The 21,720-nt window shown below is 38.2% G+C and overlaps 2 protein-coding genes and 1 non-coding gene across 4 annotated transcripts; all 3 read left to right on the forward strand.

Annotated features, from left to right (window-relative positions):
* Positions 1-1,972: 1,972 nt before the first annotated feature.
* Positions 1,973-10,305, forward strand: LOC108274827 (cathepsin S, ortholog 1). 2 transcript variants are annotated; one of them, XM_017485245.3, is made up of 8 exons: positions 1,973-2,081; positions 4,191-4,309; positions 6,466-6,588; positions 6,763-6,918; positions 7,733-7,957; positions 8,366-8,525; positions 9,720-9,825; positions 9,968-10,305. In XM_017485245.3, exons 1-8 carry the CDS (start codon positions 2,003-2,005, stop codon positions 10,062-10,064), a joined length of 1,065 nt encoding a protein of 354 aa, XP_017340734.1. In that variant the 5' UTR covers positions 1,973-2,002; the 3' UTR covers positions 10,065-10,305.
* A 1,416-nt stretch (positions 10,306-11,721) lies between these two features.
* On the forward strand, positions 11,722-16,442 carry nrm (nurim). The gene is made up of 4 exons (XM_017485269.3): positions 11,722-11,927; positions 12,494-12,687; positions 12,826-13,002; positions 13,526-16,442. Exons 1-4 carry the CDS (start codon positions 11,777-11,779, stop codon positions 13,847-13,849), a joined length of 846 nt encoding a protein of 281 aa, XP_017340758.1. The 5' UTR covers positions 11,722-11,776; the 3' UTR covers positions 13,850-16,442.
* trnak-cuu (transfer RNA lysine (anticodon CUU)) lies at positions 12,130-12,202 on the forward strand. The gene has a single exon. It is a non-coding gene; the product is annotated as a tRNA-Lys (tRNA).
* Positions 16,443-21,720: the final 5,278 nt, after the last annotated feature.

Consider the following 21,720-nt stretch of genomic DNA (forward strand, 5'->3'; position numbering starts at 1 on the left):
ATAATAATAACAATAATAATAACAACAACAACAACAACAATAATAATAATAATAATAATAATAATAATAATAATAACAACAACAACAATAATAATGATAATAATAATAATAATAATAATAATAATAATAATAATAATAATAATTTTTAAATGATTTAAAATGTGAATTTATGGGAATAATTGATGCTTAATAATTTAGGCAAACAAGTCTTTACAAAGCATTAGTTGCACATTTCTACACAACAGACCCCCAATTGTGAACTTATACATGTGTTTATAAATAAAGTTTAATTTGTATTTAATAAATATTTATGAGTGTCAAATTTGGCCTTTTTGAACAAAGAACAAGATCAAACAATATAGTATAACTCATTCAATATAATACTATAGAATACTATAGAATGTAGTTTTCTCCAAAAAGAGTGTTTGTATCTATTATTCAGGGTCTAAAGCTAGTGTTATGTGATTTTTTAATGAAGTAAACGTGGACTTTTATAGGCCCATTACAGAAAAAAAAACACCTAAGCTAATATAGTACATTCTAGAGACATGTATAACTGATCCTAGAATAGAGCCTTGTGGAACACCAAACTTTACCTGTGTACACATATAGAAGTCACCATCAAAATTTTCAAAATGATAATGATCAGTCAATATGACCTGTGCCAGGAGACAGCCGTTCCAGTAAGCAAAACATTTATAGTCTTTCTAAGAGATTATTATAATCTATGGTATCAAACACTGCACCGAGATTGATCAGCACAAGGAACGAGACACAACTCTGATCTGAGGCCAATCTAGAGATTAGAAGCACATGCCCTAGTTTTTCTGTGTCTTGTAGGATTAACACATTTCTTTTTTTGGCTGCATCTTTGATGACACTAAGCAGTTTTAGTGATCTTACAACAGGTACATACATATCAATAATGAAAAGGCCACATAGGTTCTAACCTGGAGCTTATTGTATGAATAGGCAGCAAGCACTAGGATTAAATCAGAAATTACATGCAGACTTGGTATGCAACATAAGTACATCTGTTCTATTGCCAAGCTGTTTTGTAGCAGTATTCTGTTTGGTGTAGTTGTGCCATTGATTAGTACAATTGTGCAACATCATCAAAAAAACAACAACAAATGTATGTCAACATTGTTTACAAAACCTATGTCTAAGTGGCTTATGCTTACAAATTATAACATGATATTTTGTAATTACAGTAATTATAAAATGTCATATTTTCAACCTGCCATTATTGGAAATGCTTAAAGACAAGAAACGTATGGTTTTCTTAGACAGAAAGCTGTTCTTTTACTTAAAATAAATCATCTCTGTTCTAGATAGAGCAGGATGTGGTTTTGTGTATATATATATACAGATGCACAGCAGTGAATATGCCTACATCCTGTGCTTGTGGTCATGTTGTTTGGCTACTTTTCAAAGCTGTGAGAGAGTTTTACATTTGAATGACTTTTGTGCAACTAAATAGCTATTTCACCATGCATTCTCAAATTTATAGATCAGTATTTCAGCTTTAATTTCTCTTGCACTGCTGCAATTCCTACAGTATTTCTCCCAATTTGGATGAAAATACCCTCATGCTAAGTAGGTTCATATTAAGCTCATATTCATTATACTATCTATACAATAACAGATACAATAACAACTTTGAAAACAGCCCCAACTTTTTTGGAATGTGTTGCATGCATCAATTTCAAAATAAATGTTTACCTTAAAAAAAAAAAAAAAACCTATACAGTTGATTAAGTAAAACATTAGGATTTTCCATACTGTCCCAACTTTTTCAGAATTGGGGTTGTGATATTTCTGAGATGAAAGAAGGCTATTCTAGTAATATTATCTACATGAACTTCAAATGAAGGTCTGGAGTCAATAATCATTCCAAGGTCTTTTACTGCAGAAATCAGCATTTAAGCAAGATCATTTCCTCCTATTCCTTCTTGATAAAGAGACAAAAAGGAAAGTGAAAGGAAGGCTTTTATTTGAGATGATTTCCTTCTTTAACATTACACAGATTGAGACCTGCAACCAGACTTATCTCTCTCCTGAAACACACACACACACAGGTACGTGCTGTCTCACACACAAATGTTGCGTGCTTATTTAGCAATATGTGGTTTAAAGATGAGTCATACTGTTGCATGTCAGTAGAGCCACAATCTCACACACCTGCCGTGTTCATTTCTCAAGAAAACAGAGAGGTGGGGTAGTTGGCCTGCGTGAAGTTGGCCCCACACCCAACGCAAAACTTTGGCAAAACAGTATAAATTATTTGTGCTGGTTTGTGCTAATAAAAGCTTAGTTTGTGCTGCTTCGGTTTTGTAGATATTAAAAGAGTATTTACAAGTTATTCTGATGTCACTCAGCCCATCCCCCCCGGCTCCAAATTCACTCTAAATAATCTTGTTTGTTGGTGCTTCATTTGTGCTGGTTGTGTGCTTATAAAAGCTTAGTTTTTGCATTGACTTATAGGCGCAAATCTCCTCTGTGTGAGGACTCTTTTAGAGTCGAATTGCCGAAAACTTTATCAAGACAAATCATATAATCATTTGTTCAATAAACAGTTATCTTTATTTCATTCACTGGTCTCTCATGATTGAACTTTTCATTTATTTACAAGGAGAATCATCTGCTACACTTCACTGCCACCACTAGGTGTCAGTGACACTTCTGTTCTGATGCTTTTGTGGAAATTAGTGTTAAGTTAGTATAGGAAAAGTCGATATAGTTACTAAATCAAAATTCTGGTCAGTGTAAGTACAATATTTTAACGCTGTCAGTTACAGTATTATTAGTTAACTTCAAGCATAATGGTACAACATTCAAGAGAGCTAAGATTGTCAATGTTTATTGAACAGAAAACTCATTGCTAATACTAATATGGCTAATGGAGCTATGAAATGCTAATTACAGCTGCACATGTGACTCATTAATTTTTTGAATACGTTGTGCATTTAGGGGTCAACATTACCATATTGGTCCTAATATAAGATATAATATCCTTATATATTATTACTATATTATATTTTTCTTGTATTTGTGCAAATACAGTAATACATGAAAATAAGTTCATACTGTACATGACATTTTTTGAGTCAGGAATATTTCAGTGGGTAATTATGTTTTGCTCATGCCAGATGCCCATGAAACCAGCAGTGGACAGGGATTCATCAAAAGAGGCCATAGTCCAAAATGGCAACATAGCTACATTGTAGCCCCTTTGAGGTTATAAGCTGGGAGATTCAGGAGAAATTCAACTTGATGAGCACAGGAAATCAGCCAGACAAGAAGTGAGGGTGCCCTCTGGTAGTCTGGGGGTAGAACGTCAATGTCCATTGTACACATGACTGAGTCATTCAAAGTCAAAGTTAGCTTTATTGTCATTTTTAGCACATTGCATGGCAATAGATAAAAGGGGGGGGGGGGTGTTCACATTTAGACATGGCTGTTCAGAAGTCTGTCTGCTTGTGGAAAAACTAACCCTAACCCTAACCCAGACTTCCTGAGTCTGGATGTTCTGACCTGAATACTTCTTAGCCTTTTCCCAGATGGGAGGGGCTTAAACCAGTTGTAAGATGGGTGAGAGGGGTCCTGGTGAGTACACTCTCATTGACACATTTGTAGAAACCAGTGAGGATGGAGGGAGGCATGCCAACTCTTCAACCTTCTTAGAAAATACAGGCATTGTTGGACTTTCTTTACTGAGGAGGAGGTGTTCAGTGACCGTGTCCAGTCATTGGTGATGTGTACGCCAAGGAACTTGAAGGTCTGTGTTGTTTCAAGTATCATCTGTTTTGTCTTGTTTACATTCGATGGAAGATCATTATTGCTGATGAGCCTCACAACTGTGGTGTCATCTGCAAACTTTATGATGCTCTTACACACCATCATGAGTCAGCAGGGTATATAACAGTGGGCTCAGTACACAGCCCTGTGGTGCACCGGTGCTCGGTGTGATGGTACGGGAGGTCTGTGTGTTGACAAGTATCCAGTTGCACATTCTGTACAGTTGTGTGCTTCCAAATTTGTGGCAACAGTTTGTGGAAGAACCACGTATGGGTGTAATGATGTGATGGTGTGTATATCTATAATTATATTCAGACTATGATCTTATAGGGGGAAAACACAATAAGAAATGTTACTGTTCTTTTGTTAACTTTAGTTTGTGTTTACAGGTACAATGATGCGTGTCTTGCTTCTGGCTCTGCTGCTCACTCAGGTTTGCTGTGGTATGAACCTAGACACCGACTGGATATCCTGGAAAACTGAATTCAATAAAAACTACAACAGTGTGGTGAGAACACTCACATTAAATATTAATTTATGATATAAATAAAAATAGACAATAACATTTCAAAATGCATAACACTACAATACACAAGCCAGCCACTCCACCATTAGATATACAACCTGGCATGAATCTGCAACTGCTCCTCCCAGAAACAACAAGGTTGTTATAACGAAAAGCAGTAGCTACTATAATTGCTGTATTTAAAAAAAGAGCAATCAGCATCAATTGCTAATAATTATTTAAACATTCATTGCATATTCATTACAAATGCGAGATTATTTTATTCTATTAAATATGCCCAATGGTGTTAAAGAAGGTACTTTTTGTTGTACAATTAGCTACTGTTCTAATGACATGTTCTAATTCTTCCCAACAGAAAAAAAAATTACTTTGCTAATTACTGTGTCTGTGTGTGCAGTAGTTTAGTTAGTGAAGTAGTTTGCATGTATAGCTCCTATGCAACAACACCCGACTGAAATCAACTGGTTGTTAATATCAAACTTTATGCACTTTTCTTTTTCACCACACTTTAACGACAGTCTCTTAAATTTCAGCAACACAGATGCTTGGGAGATGCTGAAACAGGAGTTTCCTTAAATTGATCAAATGGATGTAGTTAGGTCTCCCTTCAATGTCACATTCAAATCCATCCATCCATCTTCTACCGCTTACTCCTTCTTCAGGGTCACGGGGGAACCTCGAGTCTATCCCAGGGAGCATCGGGCACAAGGCAGGGTACACCCTGGACAGGGTGCCAATCCATCACAGGGCACAATCACATACACACTCACACACCCATTCATACACTACGGACACTTTAGACACGCCAATCAGCCCACCATGCATGTCTTTGGACTGGGGGAGGACACCGGAGTACCCGGAGGAAACCCCCGCTGGAGGTGTGAGGCGAACGTGCTAACCACTAAGCCACCGTGCGCCCTCACATTCAAATCATGTAGTTTAAAATCCAGCCTGGGGCTGCGTCACCAGCTAGGCCGCCTTTGGCCACCAGAGGGAGACACAGGACCGCTCTGAAATAATCAGGACCAATGAGCCACACCTACGTCCCAACTGGCGTACTAGCTGTGTTAAATAGTGTTCCAAATGGTAGTGTGTAGAAATAAGGATCCCAAAGATACCCAAATGGTCCACTACTTCTAGTAGATTTTTAAAATGTGGATACATGGCCACTTTTCCAGCTAATATTCCCCACAACTCCATACATGATTGAGGCAGAGCTTTTTGACAGCTTGCTTTGCCGAATTCAAGGACAGAGAGAGGTGTAAATGAAATATGAAAAAATAAATCAAGGGAATGATAAATGAAATGATAGTATAAATTATATAAGGAATAATGAAAGAAGAAAAGCTGAAATGCCACAAGGAGTGTGTTTACTGTGACAGCGTTCTCTTCTGTTAAACAAAGTGTTGGTATGTCGCAATAATACTCAAAAGTATGTACTTTTTCTTTACAAAAAGAGTACATAGTTTAGTACATAGAATAAGCATGCCAATTGGGGCACAGGGTTTGTTTCAGAGTCCTGGCAAAAGATTTGGTCAGTATTTTGGGGCATTTAGAAACTTCATATTCCATGAAGCAGAACGTATGATGAAGCTAGCCATATGAACGCTCTAAAATATAATACAAAGGCAGGTCCTTACCTTTTAGAAGTTATGTCATCAGGTTTTATTGCAGTCATTTAAAAAAATCCACCTCATTATATCCAGGACAAAGGTTTTTTTCCCCCCTGTACTCAACTTCGTATTTTCTGTGGTCCAACATTATGACCGTTAGCTAGCTAATATTAAAAACCAGTAAACCAAAGACAAATATGATTAACATGCAACTTATTAAATGTAAATATTTATTCACAGATTTATTATTCATTTGGGGCAGCTTAAGTTAGCCTGTGCATAAATCCGGCCATGCTAAAAGGATGTCAATACAGTAAGGGTCTCGAGAATGGAATGTAGTCCAAAACTGGACTTGAGTCCTCCGGCCGTACTTTATGGAGAAAAATAATAAAAAGTTGCTTTCAAAATGAAAGGTTAAGTAACTTATTAGCATTGTTTTGTGTTCAGTTGAGACTGTTTTGGGTGTGTGTGTGTGTGTGTGTGTGTGTGTGTGTGTGTCTGTCTGTCTGTCTGTCTGTCTGTCAGTGGGAGGAAGCATACAGGAGAACAATTTGGGAGCAGAAACTTTTGAAAGTGATGAAGCACAATGAAGAAGCTGCAGCAGGACTACACACCTTTACCATTGGGATCAATCACCTTTCAGACATGGTATGATCCTGTTTGCTCCCGTGTTCCTTTGTGATGCCAATGGGGTTATTGGGGTGTGATGGAAAGAAAAACTCTTTCTCTCTATCCATTTGACCTTTGTGTGTGTGTGTGTTTGTGTGTGTGTGTGTGTGTGTGTGTGTGTGTGTGTGTGTGTGTGTGTGTGTGTGTGTGTAGACAGCAGAAGAAGTCAGCGCTAAACTGAATGGTCTGAGGGTGGAGAATTTTCCTCCTCAGGATGCTAATGAGAATTTCACCTTTCTGAATGATTTCCCCCTCCCTCCCAGTGTGAACTGGACTGAGGATGGATTTGTCACCCCTGTCCAGAACCAGGTATATATGTGTATTATGAGCTTTTCAACAAACACAATAACAAATGTTATATGTGCTTTTTCTGTTTTGTGTAAAACTCAGGAAATATAGCATTTCACTTTACATACACTGACCTTCCAATAGAATAGGAACACCTGTACACCTGCTCTTTTATGCAGTTATCCAATCGGCCAATCATGTGTCAGCAGCACAATGCATACAATCATGCAGATACAGGTCAAGAGCTTCAGTTAATGTTCACATCAAACATCAGAATGAAGAAAAAGTGTGATCTCTGTGACTTCAACTGAGGTGTGGTTGTTGGTGCCAGATGGGCTGGGTTGTGTATTTAAGAAACTGCTGATCTCCTGGGATTTTCACACACAACAGTCTCTAGAGTTTACACAGAATGGTGCAAAAAAATAAAAAACAAGTGAGTGATAGTTCTGTTGAAGGAAATGCCAGAAGAAAATGGCCAGATTGGTTCGAGCTGCCAGGGAGAATATAGTAATTAATATAATCACACTTTACATCCATGGTGAGCAGAAAAGCTCTGCCAGCCAAGAACAGGAATCTGATGCAGTCATGGGTACAGACTCACCCAAAAATGAAAATTAGGGCAAAAAATCACCTGTCCAGTTTCGGTGACTGGATGGTTTGATGTAAATATTAACTGAAGCTCCTGACCTGTATCTGCATGATTTTATGCATTATGCTGTTCCCACTTGATTGGCTAATTGGATAACTCCATAAATGAGCAGGTGTACAGGTGTTCCTTTTAAGGTGGATGGTGAGTGTATATCTTCATTTTATGTGTGTCTGTGTTTCGGTGTAGGGTGAATGCAACTCATGTTGGGCATTCACTGCAGTTGGAGCTTTAGAAGCTCAAATGAAGAAAAAGAAGGGACGGCTGGTTCCTCTGAGTGTTCAGAACCTGGTGGACTGCAGTGACAAAGAAGGAAACTATGGCTGCCTTGGAGGACTCATGACTAATGCCTTTAATTACATTATAAACCACAGGGGAATCGGCAAGGCTGCTGATTACCCTTATGTAAAAAAGGTCTTTTTTCCCCCTTTTTTGCTATTTTATGGATTCCTACAAATGTTCAATCATTTACCTACATCCTAATTTACTTCTGACAAACCATTATATCACTCAGTATATAATAATGAGGAGGAGATTCTTATTATTATCGTTAGTTTTACTATTATCATTGTTATTATTGCTGTGTGTATATACACTTTATTGAAGACCACATCACCACCATCACCCCAACCGCCAGATTTTAATGAAATCTTCTTACAGTTAACCAAATAATATGATAACACCACATGTCCTTTGTTACCAGTTTAGTTTATTTTTCTAGAAACATCATGCCAAAGACTTCATTATCCAATATTTTTTAATTCTCTTACTGTGAAGAACATTCTGTTAACTAAAATTGTCATTTTAATGTTTATTGTGTAGAACGGGACATGCCATGACACTCATAAATATGGGCATTGTTCTGGATTCTGGGTTCTTCAACGTCATAATGAGTTCGAGCTGCAGAAGGTGGTGGCTAACATTGGACCGGTTGCAGTGGGAATTAATGCTGACCTGGATTCATTTCACCAATACAAGACTGGTAAGCCATATATACATTGAACAATGAAGACCTTTCTTGCAACGACTGTCATCATATCTGATAATGACAAGTAGTTCTCTGAACAGTGTTTAGATAATGAAATGCATGTTCACACCTGGCGGCTAATTAGTTTGTTTTAGTTGTAAACCCTGTTTGGCATGGTGTATGAATTCTAGCTTTGACAGTTCCTCAACCTCAGCTACATCACTCTAGTTCATAATCGGTCTCAACTAGAGATGTGGGCAGGACTGTTTTTATGAATCGCATGGTTATTACATGGATATAAAAAGTCTACCCATTCCTGTTAAAATGGCAGGTTTTTGTGATAGAAAAAAATTTAAACTGAGATAAAATAATGTCAGAACAGTTTCTACCCAAACTATGAAATTATAACGTATAAGAATTATGTGAAAAACAATCAAACATTTTAGGGAAAAATGTCAGAAAACCTCCCAAAAAACTAATAATAACCTGGTAGCATAAGTGTGCACAGGCTGTAATAATTGGGGGTGTGGTTGTGTTCAGAATGAAACAATCACATTCAACCTCATGTTCAAATGCAATTATCATACAGCTGTCATCAATTAAATTATTCTGATTAACCCCAAATAAAGATCAGCTGTTTCTGAAGGATTTTCTTCACATCATCTTGGTTTCATCTGACTGCTGAAGCCATGGTCCACAAAGAGCTTGCAAAGTATGCATGTTATCTCACTTGTTGAAAGGTATTGTTCAGGAGAGGAAAGAAATTCCCATACATTAAATGTACCATGGAACACTGTGAAGGCCATCATCAACAAATAGAGAAAATGAGCATCACAGTGACATCACCAAGAACAGGACGTCCCTCCAAAATTTACAAAAGGAGAAGACAGAGGAGAAAAGGAGAAACTTACAAAAGGAGAAACTTACCAGGGAGGCTGCCAAGAGACCTACAGCAACATCTAATGAGCTGCAGAAACATCTGACATGTACTGATTACTCCCTGCATGTGACAACAATCTCTCATATTCTTCACATGTCTGGGTGATGGGGTTCTCCTGTGTACATTTCTCCGACGCTTTCTAAAAAAAAAATTGTCTCCTGTTTATATCTCTACCTGCTTAGTACACATTATCTGTTCTTTCCGAATAATGTGTGTGTGTGTGTGTGTGTGTGTGTGTGTGTGTGTGTGTGTGTGTGTGTGTGTGTTAGGTATTTATAGTAACTATTCGTGCCCAAGGCATCCATTGAATCATGCTGTTCTGGTGGTTGGATATGGAAAAGAAGAAGGGCAGCAATACTGGCTGATCAAAAACAGGTTATACAGACACACACACACACACACACGCGTGCAGTTTCACTGCTATTCATTTGTGCTACTGTTGGAAATGATTTTAATCTAACAAAGTTTGATTATGAAGTTATTGGCTAAAATACCCTCCCCCCCTCTCTCCCTCCAGTTGGGGTACTGATTGGGGAGAGGGGGGCTATATTCGAATGGAGCGAAACAAGAATCGGTGTGGAATTGGCGGCTATAGTGTTGTCCCCATTGTCTGAACTTATTTCTCTCATATCACCTTTTAATCTGTTTTTCTTTTCTTGCTATTATCGACTAATTCGTAAGTTTGAGTTTCTCTTATGTATTTTAGCATCTGGTGGTCATAATGAAAAAAAACATTTCTGTTTTTGGAATGAATGAAATCCAGAGTTGCTTATATTGTATACTTATATTGTTTACAATTATATTGTAATCCATTCGTCATATAATTGAAAATAAATGTTATTAAATGTTATGGTATCATGAGTAGTTCCTCCCCTGTGGCTCCTCTAACCCTCTGGACCTGTCTGATTCATCCTGAGCTCTGTTCTCCATTCTCTGTTCCCAACCCTACATTCACACTAGAAAGTATGCCATGCCTTAGCCGGCCAAGGTAATGTCAACAGGTTTACCTCAGCCTGTTAGAACTGCTCACATTAGACCATCAGGCTTTTTAAAATTGCTAACTCAGTTAACTTTTTTATGTGATTGGCATTTCACAATTGTCCATAGTGTGTGAATGTGTGTGTGATGTGCCCTGTTCAGGGTATCCCCCTCCTTGTGCACCAAGTTCCATGGGATAAGCTCCCTGTGACCCTGTGTAGGATAAGCAGTAAAGAAAATGGATGGATGGAAGAAAAGTGAGTGAGAAGGGGGGTAAAGGAGAGGGAGCAAAGGTTCTTTCTCCTTTTAGAAGAATTAGTTTAAAAAAAATTATAATTACACATCTCACAAAAGCTGTCTGTGTTCATGGAACGCAAGATGTACATTGTATTGTGCTGGTTTCCTAGCAAGCTTTTAATACAAAATGTAGATTATATCTTATACTGTATATATATATATATATATATATATATATATATATATATATATATATATATATATATATATATATATATATATATAATGTAGACTTCATTTTGTCTCTGTTGATGTCTGTATTTGACCATGTTACATAATTTAGTAACTTACTAAAGAAACATACTCGTTGTGTGCCAGTTTAAAGCAATCACATTTTTTTCAATTTTGCTATAATCATAATGTTAGGTTAGATTTGATCACATGTAACTTTCTCACTGTGCAAGTACGTAGCCAATGAAATACAGTTAGCATTTAACCAGAAGTGCTAATAGCAAGATATTATTAAACAGTGTTGTAGTTCAAGTTCGAGTGTTATGAGGCACAGCAGGTAGAAACCAGCTCTGTTTAAAGAAGGCACGGTGTACAGTGAACTGTACTGACAGACTTTATATTTACACGGTTTACATTGATCAAAGCGACATTGAGTTCTAGTGTTAAGCAGAACCCCCCCCCCCCCCCCCCCCCCGTGTTCAGCATTAAGTATTAAGAGAGCATTGTACGTTATATACTGTATAGAACTGCACAACTTACACCACAAAAATACTAATTTACTTATTACACATTCGTAAATATTCGCCTAAATGTTCACCGTATTATCATGACACAAAATAATAAATAGTTGTGGTACAGCAATCTTGAGGGGAAAACGGCCTTTGTCTCCACCGTGTGCTCAGATTGTAAACTACACCTGCAATTCCCGGAAGTTAGGGCAGAATTCAAAATGGCTTCCTTTTTTCTACATAAGTGTCCTGTATAGTGTATAAAATGGCTGCGCTCTACGGCCTACGCAGTGCACTTCATGTACAGAAGGAAGTGGTTTGAGATTCAGCCTGTTGTTATACGGAAATAAATATAAACACGGTCGGACACCATGGCGCTGCTGACGGCTCGTAACTTGACGCTGTGTGTTTTATCATTAATAAACTTTATTTTTGTGTTCGTGACCGGAGCGGATTTCGTCCGTTTCATTTCATTTCGCCCGGTTTATCACAACATCACCGGCGGCGCGCCCCTCTGCGACGGTAAGCTAGTTTACTTTAGCATAAAAGCGACAATACTTTTAACTGCAACTTTTTCACAACTACAATCTAATAATGCAGCCGAACGAGGTGAAGCTGGTTATTAGACATTTACAAATCATTTAAGACAGAAATTGTAGATTTAAACGCATTAAAGTAGGAGATTGAAAGAATGTGGATTAGATGAATGGCATGTGAGCCGTTAGCCCGGCTAGCTCAGTCGGTAGAGCATGAGACTCTTAATCTCAGGGTCGTGGGTTCGAGCCCCACGTTGGGCGACGACTATTTTTCTGTTTTTATTTCAAAACATTCCTGGACGAACAATTAGCGACCACACACACTTTTACTTTCTTACTTTACTTCATTATTACTTAATTATCTGTCTATCTTCATCTGTCCATTGTCCAAGCTTCACTTACAGCAGCATCTTTACCTCAGCGCTGTTATTATAGTGTTTATTATTTAGTGTTAGTTCTTTAGTGTGAATTAATGATTATTGTATAAATATCCTACCTGATGTAAGTGTGTTATTATGTATAAATATTTTTAAAACGCTTTCCCCCCCTCAGATGCGGCGTGGTGGTCCGTGGCCCTGCGGGACGCTGCGGTGTTGAAGTGTTTAGCTGTAGACTTGTTACTGTTAGTGATGTTCAGTGTGCAGCACAGCCTGCTGGCCTGGACGCCTGTTAAACGTGTGTGTCAGTCTGTACTGGGAGTGTTAAACCGGGCCATGTACTGCTTCACTACTGCGCTCGTACTGCAGGTAACACACACACACACACACACACACACATATACATATATATATATATAATATATATCAAGCAAACTACAGCTCAGTGATGTTTTCAGCTTTATACGAATGTCACTGTAAGCGGACTTCTCCTTGTGTGTGTTGCAGCTGTTGATGCGTTACTGGCAGCCTGTGACCAGTGCCCCCTGCCTGTGGTCAGTGCGCAATGCACCATGGGATATCTGGTTCCCACTCATCTGTTTCACTGTACACTTCCTGTGCTGGGCCGTGATCTGCAGCATTCTGCTCATATTCGACTACGCAGAGCTGCTGGGACTCAAGCAGGTACACACACACACACACACACACACACACACACTGTACCCGTACTACACAAACTCTTCACACAAACACTATACACATGTTATACACACATACGACAGGCCATATACAGCATACACTTACATATACAACATATACACATTTTAAAGTGTGCTATATAGGACAAGCTCTATAGCGCTATAGGATAAGAGCTAGTGGTAAAGTCTATAGTGATTATTTCTTATATTTTATTCTATATATGTAAAAAAAAAAGAAAAAAAAAGCATTATTTAGCACATGGGCTAGTGGCCAAGACCAACATATCCCTACACTGACCCTAACCCTAGTACTAATGACCCGAATGGGTCCCTACTCCCTCTGAAGGGCGCGTCCTACTGAAGAAACTAGTGGGCAACGCCAAAATGGGCCATTACCTGCTTTAAAGTTTACTCTATAGAACACAAGCTCAAATGTTCATTTCACAGGGGATAAAAGCATGACCACACCTCTCTCTCTCTCTCTCACTCTCTCACTCTCTCTGTTTCAGGTGTATTATGAGTGTTTAGGCCTGGGGGACCCGCTCTCCCTGAAGTCGTCCCGTGCCCAGCGTCTCTATGCCCACCTTCGCCACCCCGTGTGCATGGAGCTTCTGCTGGTGCTCTGGTTTTTGCCCACTCTGTCTGTGGACAGGTGTGTGTTAGCGGCGTACCTGACACTTTACCTGGCTCTGGCCCACTCTCTGGATGCAGAGGACTGCGTGTACTTGAGTGCTCAGCTGCACAGCAAGCTGCAACTCTTCTCCACATCTGCAGGGGGCGACACACACAGAAACAACAACAATGATGATGATGATGGGTGCAAACTAGATTAACATCATCCACCTGAGTCCCAGTACTGCACTTAACACACTCGCATTGACTTCCTCTATAATGATTCACATGCCTTGTGATTGTCACGGGGATTTAACCAAAAGCAAGAGGACAAGGAGAAGTCGATAAGGGTGCGTTAAAAACTGCATTGGAACACAGTACCTGCTTTTCTGCACTCTCATGTGTTTAATATGTTAATAATGGATAGAAAGCAAATTCATGGAAGAATGGAGAGATAGAAAAACACAGATGTTTTTTAAAAATATTTTTATTAGATTTTTGGAATTTTTTGAAATATAAAGTAGTATTTTGCGCTATATGGATGTATATACCACAATCCCAGTGTTTCGCCCGTCCGGTTCCTTTATTCACCCGGGGCCTTGTTCTTCATACGCTTAACAAAATCGTAGGTGACTTAAGCCAGATTTACTAATAGTTCAGATCTTCAGACGCACCTGAGAAGTGGATTAGTTTAGCAGAGTTATCTGAGATAACTGCATGCTCTGGACATGTATCGAAACTTAAAACCCTGATCGGCTAGTAAACAATGGGCTAATGCAAGCTGGATGTAAGATTTTTTTCTTTTGTAGACAATATATAAGTGTAGTAAGATGTGCAGATTAGTTTAATGTGGCTGTGGGATGTTAAATGAGAGCCTGAAATTATAATGCTAGCACTATTTAGCTACTTTATTCATGCTCAATTAGCTATTTCACTTTCTGAATTTAATACAATTGTGCACATGTTTTAGATTATTGTGCCTATAGTAGGCATAGTTGACCCATAACAAAAGTTTAAAATCTATAATCGTCCTCGCAGTGGGAAAACACTTTAACTGAAAATACCTATCCATACTTATGAACTCCTCCTAAGTAGCTGCTTGTTCAGAACATGTGCGCTTTATCTCTTTTAACGAGAACAAATGTCATGTTTCTCATCATTTTTCTCATGTTTCTCGAAGTGTAAGAGCAGTGTACTGTAAGTGCAGATAGGCGTTAGTTAAATGTTTACGGAGGAGGTGGGTCTTTAGCCACTTTTCCAAGATTCTGTGACGGATTCTGCTGTCCGGATTGAGGGTGGACATTCATTACACCACTGAGTGACAGTCAGCTTGTGGTTTATAGTGAATAAGATGCTCCTGAGTTTACATTCACTCAATGACAAGTCTGACAGTAGCGTCAAAAAACGGATAAATCTAGAATGATGTCAGCAATCCAATCCGATTAACTCGGTAATCCAGCTATGTCAGTTATCCAGCTAACTCAGTAATCTGGCTGACTCAGAATTCCAAAAAAAAAAAGAATTACAAGAACTCTGTTATTCAGCTAACACAGTAATCAGACTAGCCTGATAATCGGACTAATTCAGTAATAATTTGTCTAATCCACATATGAAGAACGAGACCTTGTTCTGCCAATGTCAGTATATTTGCTGTTTTAACACTCCTGATTCAGGTTAATTTGCATGTGTGTGTGTGTGTTATAGGGTGTGTTCCCACAGTATTCATGAATACGAGTCTGTATTTGCTTATTTTTCACACCTGTCACTCCATGGCTGGATTTTTATGTACTTTTTGTTTTGCTTTCCTACGGATTAGTCAGCACTATTTCCACACTATACTGTGCTTACTCTGGGTAAAGGCATTCTGAGACTCTGAAGGCAGTTAAACAGGAAGAGACTGAGTTTATTCATGGCAGGTTTAAAAGATCAAGTTCATTCAGATTCAGGAGGCTCACGTGCAATCAGAATCTGGTACCGGAAGAGATGTGTGGCTGAAGGGGCGAGCCAATCATTGAGGCTGTAATTTTATCCGATAACCAGCTTTTAAAATACCGATGTTACCTACATGAGAAACGCAAAGACGCTACAGTTTTACATCTGCACAATAAAATCTCAAGATTTTACATCAACTGGAAAGTACAACAAAGTTAATCTGATCTTTCTGAGCTAAACCAGAACAGGAAATAAAAGCCTAAAGTCAGGGGAAATTAGTAACCGGGTAAACACTCGTGCTGATGATGAGTTTTTATGAACAGAACAGTCCAGGACACATTGAAGCAGGGTATAAAAACAGAACAACGATAAACCTTCCCCTGGCAGCCTCCATTACAATCAAAACAGATATAGTGCTGTTTTCAGATATGATGTATCATGTAATACATTTATGTTTGTAATTTAAAGTAACCTTTATTCAGTAATGATCGGTGTGGTTTTAATGCACAAAACACAAAGACTGAGGACCTTCACACATCTACAAAAAGAGAGCAGCAGTATTTTCACAGTTAGATTTCCAGTATGGAATTACCACAACGTGTCAACACTGATCAGTTATTACTACGTGAAAATGATTTCCCCTGATTCCCTTTGTGTCAGCATTGAATACAGCTTTTAACATGTTACAGCTTTTCACTGTGGGGGAATGGAGAATTCTTTTTGCATATTTTTTATTTTTGTTATGAATGTGTGGTCAGCCATTAAAATGATTGGTTTTACAGATCTTTTGAAATAACTACTGGTTCTGTTGCTTTTTTTGTGTAAAACGTCAGAACAAAGTTTTTAATCAAAGTTTAAATAAATATGGGTGCTGAATTGGTATACCTGCTTTTGCCTAAACGTTATTGCTTTAACATAATATATACATCACTTATAGACAGAGGAACAGATACACATCCAGTATCCACTTTATTACGTTTATATCTTACTCATGACTACATTCACTGGATAGTTTATGAAGTCCAGCTTCATGCATGTGGCCCCCACTGAGCAGATATGATTTGGCTGATGATTTATTCTCAGTACAACACTATCAGGGTTGTGCCAGAGGGTGCCAAGACATTATGTAGAGCAACAGATCGACAAAAGTCAGCTATCCACTAGGAAATGTGTCGTTCTTGCATGGCTTTAGTGGACAATATGACATCATTGCAGGGAAAATGACTGTAGATGTCATGTTGAGGTTTCAAGGCCTCAGCATGCTTCATACGGAGATTGCATCTGTGAGGGGCGTGTTAGGACCAAATCACCTTAAGCTTTACAAAGAGAAAAGAGAAATAAGAAGCAGGTGAAATCAGGCCTTGACCAAGAATCATGAAGGTGTCAGTATCATTAAGGAGTTAAAATTCCATCTGATCTGTCATGGGACGCCCACATCAAGTATATGATTGTGAAGTCACATCCAAGGATCTATTATCTAAGTGTTGCAAAGAGAGCTGGTCTCCCATGTAATGTTTTAATGCAAATATATTTGACTTTTATACGGCCAGTTCTTGAGCATGCCAGCTCAGTTTGGGATGGACTGCCTAAAGGTCTCTCTGATGAGTTAGAGAGGGTTCAAAAACGCTGTTGTCGGGTAATACTGAAGGTATTCCGACTTCTTCTCTCCCATCGTTGAGCGAGAGGCGTGATAAGACCACCATACATATAGTACCCTCACTAACATACTCAAGGACAGGTCATCGCCATTGTAGTTTCCTGCCCATGGCTCCAACAACCAATTATTCACTTGGTTGACATAGGGAATATGTTGTGTCCAGGAGTAAAACAAAGACAGTAGCGACAAAAACGAATAAATCTAGAATGATGTCAGCAATCCAAAAAGGCTTGTCTTTTATTCCTTGTGCTCTTAAATTGTTTTAAGTGACATATATTGTACTTTATGAATTGACTATGAGATGTTTTAATGCATTTCAGGTTGTGTTTGCTAATAGAAAAGGTAATTGGTCTTTTATTTTTTGTGCATTTAAATGGTTTTTATAAATGACCTAGTTATGACACGTGATTGTGTTTTATGTTTGACGCTTTTCAGGTTGTGCTGCTAAAAGGAAAGTAACTGTTCTGTTGTTTTTCTTTTTGTGCTGCAATATCAAGTCTTTTCAAGATTCACAAAAGTTTGTGGACACTCGACTGAAATGTTTCTCATGATCTTAAAAACCTTTTGATTTGAAGGTTTGTGATTAAATATTTGAAATTGGTGTTGTAGACAAAAATATAATCGTGCCGACGTACTTGTTTCTTTCATTAGAAAGCTAACATTTTATTTACAAAAATGTTTTGACTCGGAGCGAAATATTCTGAAACGCAGGTGTTAAGAGTCCAGCGTCGGTGTGAACTCCTTTAATACTGTTTAAAAAGCATCTCAGGGAAATTCCTCAAGAAATCAGATGATAAAATGCCAAGAATTCATTTCTGCAAATTCTAGGCAAGAAGGGTGTCTACTTTGAAGATGCTAAAATATGAAATTATTTGTATCTATTTTTAATTTTTATCACAATATAATTCCCATGGTTCCATTTGTGTTATTCCAGAGTTTATTATTATTCTAAAATGTGTGTGGGGGTGGGGGGTGGGGGGGTAATAATAAAGAATGATTGTCTCTAAACTTTTGACCGGTAATGCATTTGGAATGAATTGGTTTGGGCACACGTCATTTATAAGGACTGTTCATTCAGCCACTATCTGCATGATCTCTACATGACGTTCTTTCATGGAACTCAGCCTAACATCATCTCAGCATGTAGATTACTGAGGCCTTCACACGCATAACTGTTGGGCAAACTCTGCAGATGAACATCCTATGCAACAAAGTTGCGATTGAAGCATTCACACATAACCAGTAAAACAAACACTACCACTAAGAGTGTGTGAGCTTGAAAGCTTGTGAAGGCCTCTCATGACTTTGTTTTTTCTAAAAATATACTGAGGGTTTAAGTGTATAATGAGACGGGTTCAGTGATACTCGGTCCACGGTTTTGCATTTCTAAAACCCATTTTGTTTTAAACAGAGTTAGAGAGGGAGGAATACAGAGAGAAAGAGACTAAGAGAACGTAATATAGACATTAAAATAATGTCTGATAAGACATAAGGACAGATGGACAGACAGGTGAGTGTGACAGAATAAAGGCAGTAACCTGCTGAATTAAAAGCCTTTGCTCAGGAGCAGTGGCGTGGTGCAGGCTGGTAAATCCGCTGATGGGTTTGAATGAGATTATGGGATTAAAATGAGCACACCGAGGTCTAATCACGCTCTCTGCCACTACATACTCTGTCAGATCACACACATTTGTCTCCTTCATCATCATCATCAGTGAATGGTAGGACAGAATTTGGATAAAGTGAGGAGTTTCTGCTTCAACACCGATAGAGGAAGGATTAAATTTAATTAATTGAAAGGTATGATGAATATATGTAGTCATCAGCATACTGAAAATAATAGAATAATTCCGCGTCACTGTACCGGTGTCTGTTTCCCATCGCATATCCTTCCCTGTGTAAGTTAGAGAACTTGTAATTTCTTTATTTGCTTCTCTTTATTTCTTCTCCTTGTTTCTGAGCTCCTTCCTCAGAGGAAACAGAAAAAAGATACAAGAAAGGAAACACGAGTGAGATGTTCTCGCTCACTTTATAACAACTTTCGTGTATTCACTTGTTCAAACATTATCACATGTTTAAATGTTGATTTTTAGCCTCATTGACTTTCATACAAGGATTTTTTTTTTTTTACCTACTGTCTAGTTAAATAAAATTAGTATTAGTATTGATTAGTAAAAAAGATTTGTGCATAGGAAGCACCCATGTGTCCTTGATCCAGAGCCCTCCTCTGTCCTTATTCCTTGATCCTTCTGATTTGAGGAATCATAGCAAAAATCATGGCAGACACTGACTGCTTTTTGGGTCATGTGCTGAGGGAGGTAGGAACAAGGACACGCTGAACAGTGCTATGACATGCTAGGCTAGAACAACCATTCTAGCCTCTTCTTCTTCTTCTACTTTATTGTTCAAATTGGTGGTTGTTTGACGAGTGAATGTTCATTATGAGTCTCTTTGACTGATTATTGTTCCACCAACATGTCCCAGTATGATTCTTTTGGCAAGAACTGGAAGCATATTCATCGCAGACACTTAGCAATGGCAGCAACGACCAAATGAGTGATGTTTGTGTTTGTGCACTCTTTAGAATATTATATTTCTGTAATATACATTTCTGTATAAATATAAAACATAATCAGAAGTCCTAAAAAATGTGTGAATTTTTAGGATTAGCAGTTACTTAGAAGATGAAATTAGAGTCAGGTGTTTTCAATCAATGGGATGATGATCAGGTGTGAGTGAGGGAGCGTCCTGTTTTATTTAAAGAACAGGGATCTATCAGAGTCTGATCTTCACAACACATGTTTGTGGAAGTGTATCATGGCACAAACAAAGAAGATTTCTGAGGACCTCAGAAAAAGAGTTGTTGAAGCTCATCAGGCTGGAAAAGGTTATAGAACCATCTCTAAAGAGTTTGGACTCCACCCATCCACAGTCACACAGATTGTGTACAAATGGAGGAAATTTAAGACCGTTATTCCCCTTTCCAGGAATGGAGACAAACAAAGATCACTCCAAGAGTGATACTAAGGGAACCCTAATACGTGTAATAGTCCACGAGGTCACAAATGAACTCAGGGTAACTTCTAAGCAAGTAAAGGCCTCTCTCACATTGTCTAATGTTAATGTTTATGAGTCCACCATCAGGAGAACACTGAACAACAGTGTTGTGCATGGTAGAACTGCAAGGAAAAAGCCACTGCTCTCCAAAAAGAACATCGCTGCCCTTCTGCAGTTTGTTAAAGATCACGTGGACGAGACAGAAAACTAATGGAAAACTGTTTTGTGGACGGAGGAGACCAAAATAGAATTTGCATCTGGACCAGGATGACTTGCCATCACTGCTGGAATAATGAGTTCTGAATGATACCAGTGAATTTTAAAGGAAAATGTCAGGACTTGAGTCCATGAACTGAATCTGAAGAGAAAGTGGGTCATGCAGCAAGACAACGATCCCAAACACACAAGTCGCTCTACCAAAGAACGCTTAAAGAAGAATATAGTTAATGTTTTGGAACGGCCGAGTCAAAGTCCTGACTTTAATCCAATAGAAATGTTGTGGAAGAACCTGAAGCGAGCAGCTCATGTGAGGAAACACACCAACACCCCAGAGCTGAAGCTGTTCTGTACTGAGGAACAGGATAAAACTCCTCCAAGACGATGTGCAGGACTGATTAACAGTTACCCCAGACGTTTATCTGCAGTTATTACTGCACAAGGAGTCACACCACATACTGAAAGCAAAGGTGCACATACTTTTACCCCTCACAGATCTGTAATACTGGATCATTTACCTTAAAAAAAAAAAAAAAAAAAAAAAAAAAAGACCAAGTATAATATTTTGTCTCATTTGTTTAATTGGGTTCTCTTTATCTACTTCTAGGACTTGTGTTAATATCTGATGATGTTTTAGGTCACACTGTATTTATGTAGAAACTTAGAAAATTCTAAAGGGTTCACAAATTTCAAGGACTACTGTAGGTTTACCCTTTAGTTATGCGGGAATGAAGAACATATTATAGAACATATTATTATATTATAGTCTATAGAAGCTCATTGGTCCAAAAAGTTGCATCCACCAATAGCAGCATTTTATCATACATTGTCAGTATGTTCCATGGCTGGATTTACGATAGAACCGCATCATTAGTTATTGTTAGCTGCTATTATTTTGTGCTTTACATGGAAGCAGAATACAATATTGATATTCCCAAATGACAGAATGAAACAACAAAACTAAAGCTGTGGGCTAAAGCTGACAGGAGCTCAAAACACAGGTGTAGCTCCTGTAGATCTTCCTATATCTATTTGTATCTGTTTAGAACACATTATCTGTCCATCTTCAGTGACATTCCTAGTATTCAGTATATAGTTTTGCATGGTACTTCAGCTTTTGCATATATCCCATACACACAGGAAGTCGAAACACAAAGAAACTACTTTGCGCTTTCTTGTATTTATTTTCAACAGGACTAACAGAAACTCAAGTGAAAGAACTGCATTCAT

This window comes from Ictalurus punctatus, chromosome 14, assembly GCF_001660625.3.
Source record: "Ictalurus punctatus breed USDA103 chromosome 14, Coco_2.0, whole genome shotgun sequence".
Taxonomy (NCBI): domain Eukaryota; kingdom Metazoa; phylum Chordata; class Actinopteri; order Siluriformes; family Ictaluridae; genus Ictalurus; species Ictalurus punctatus.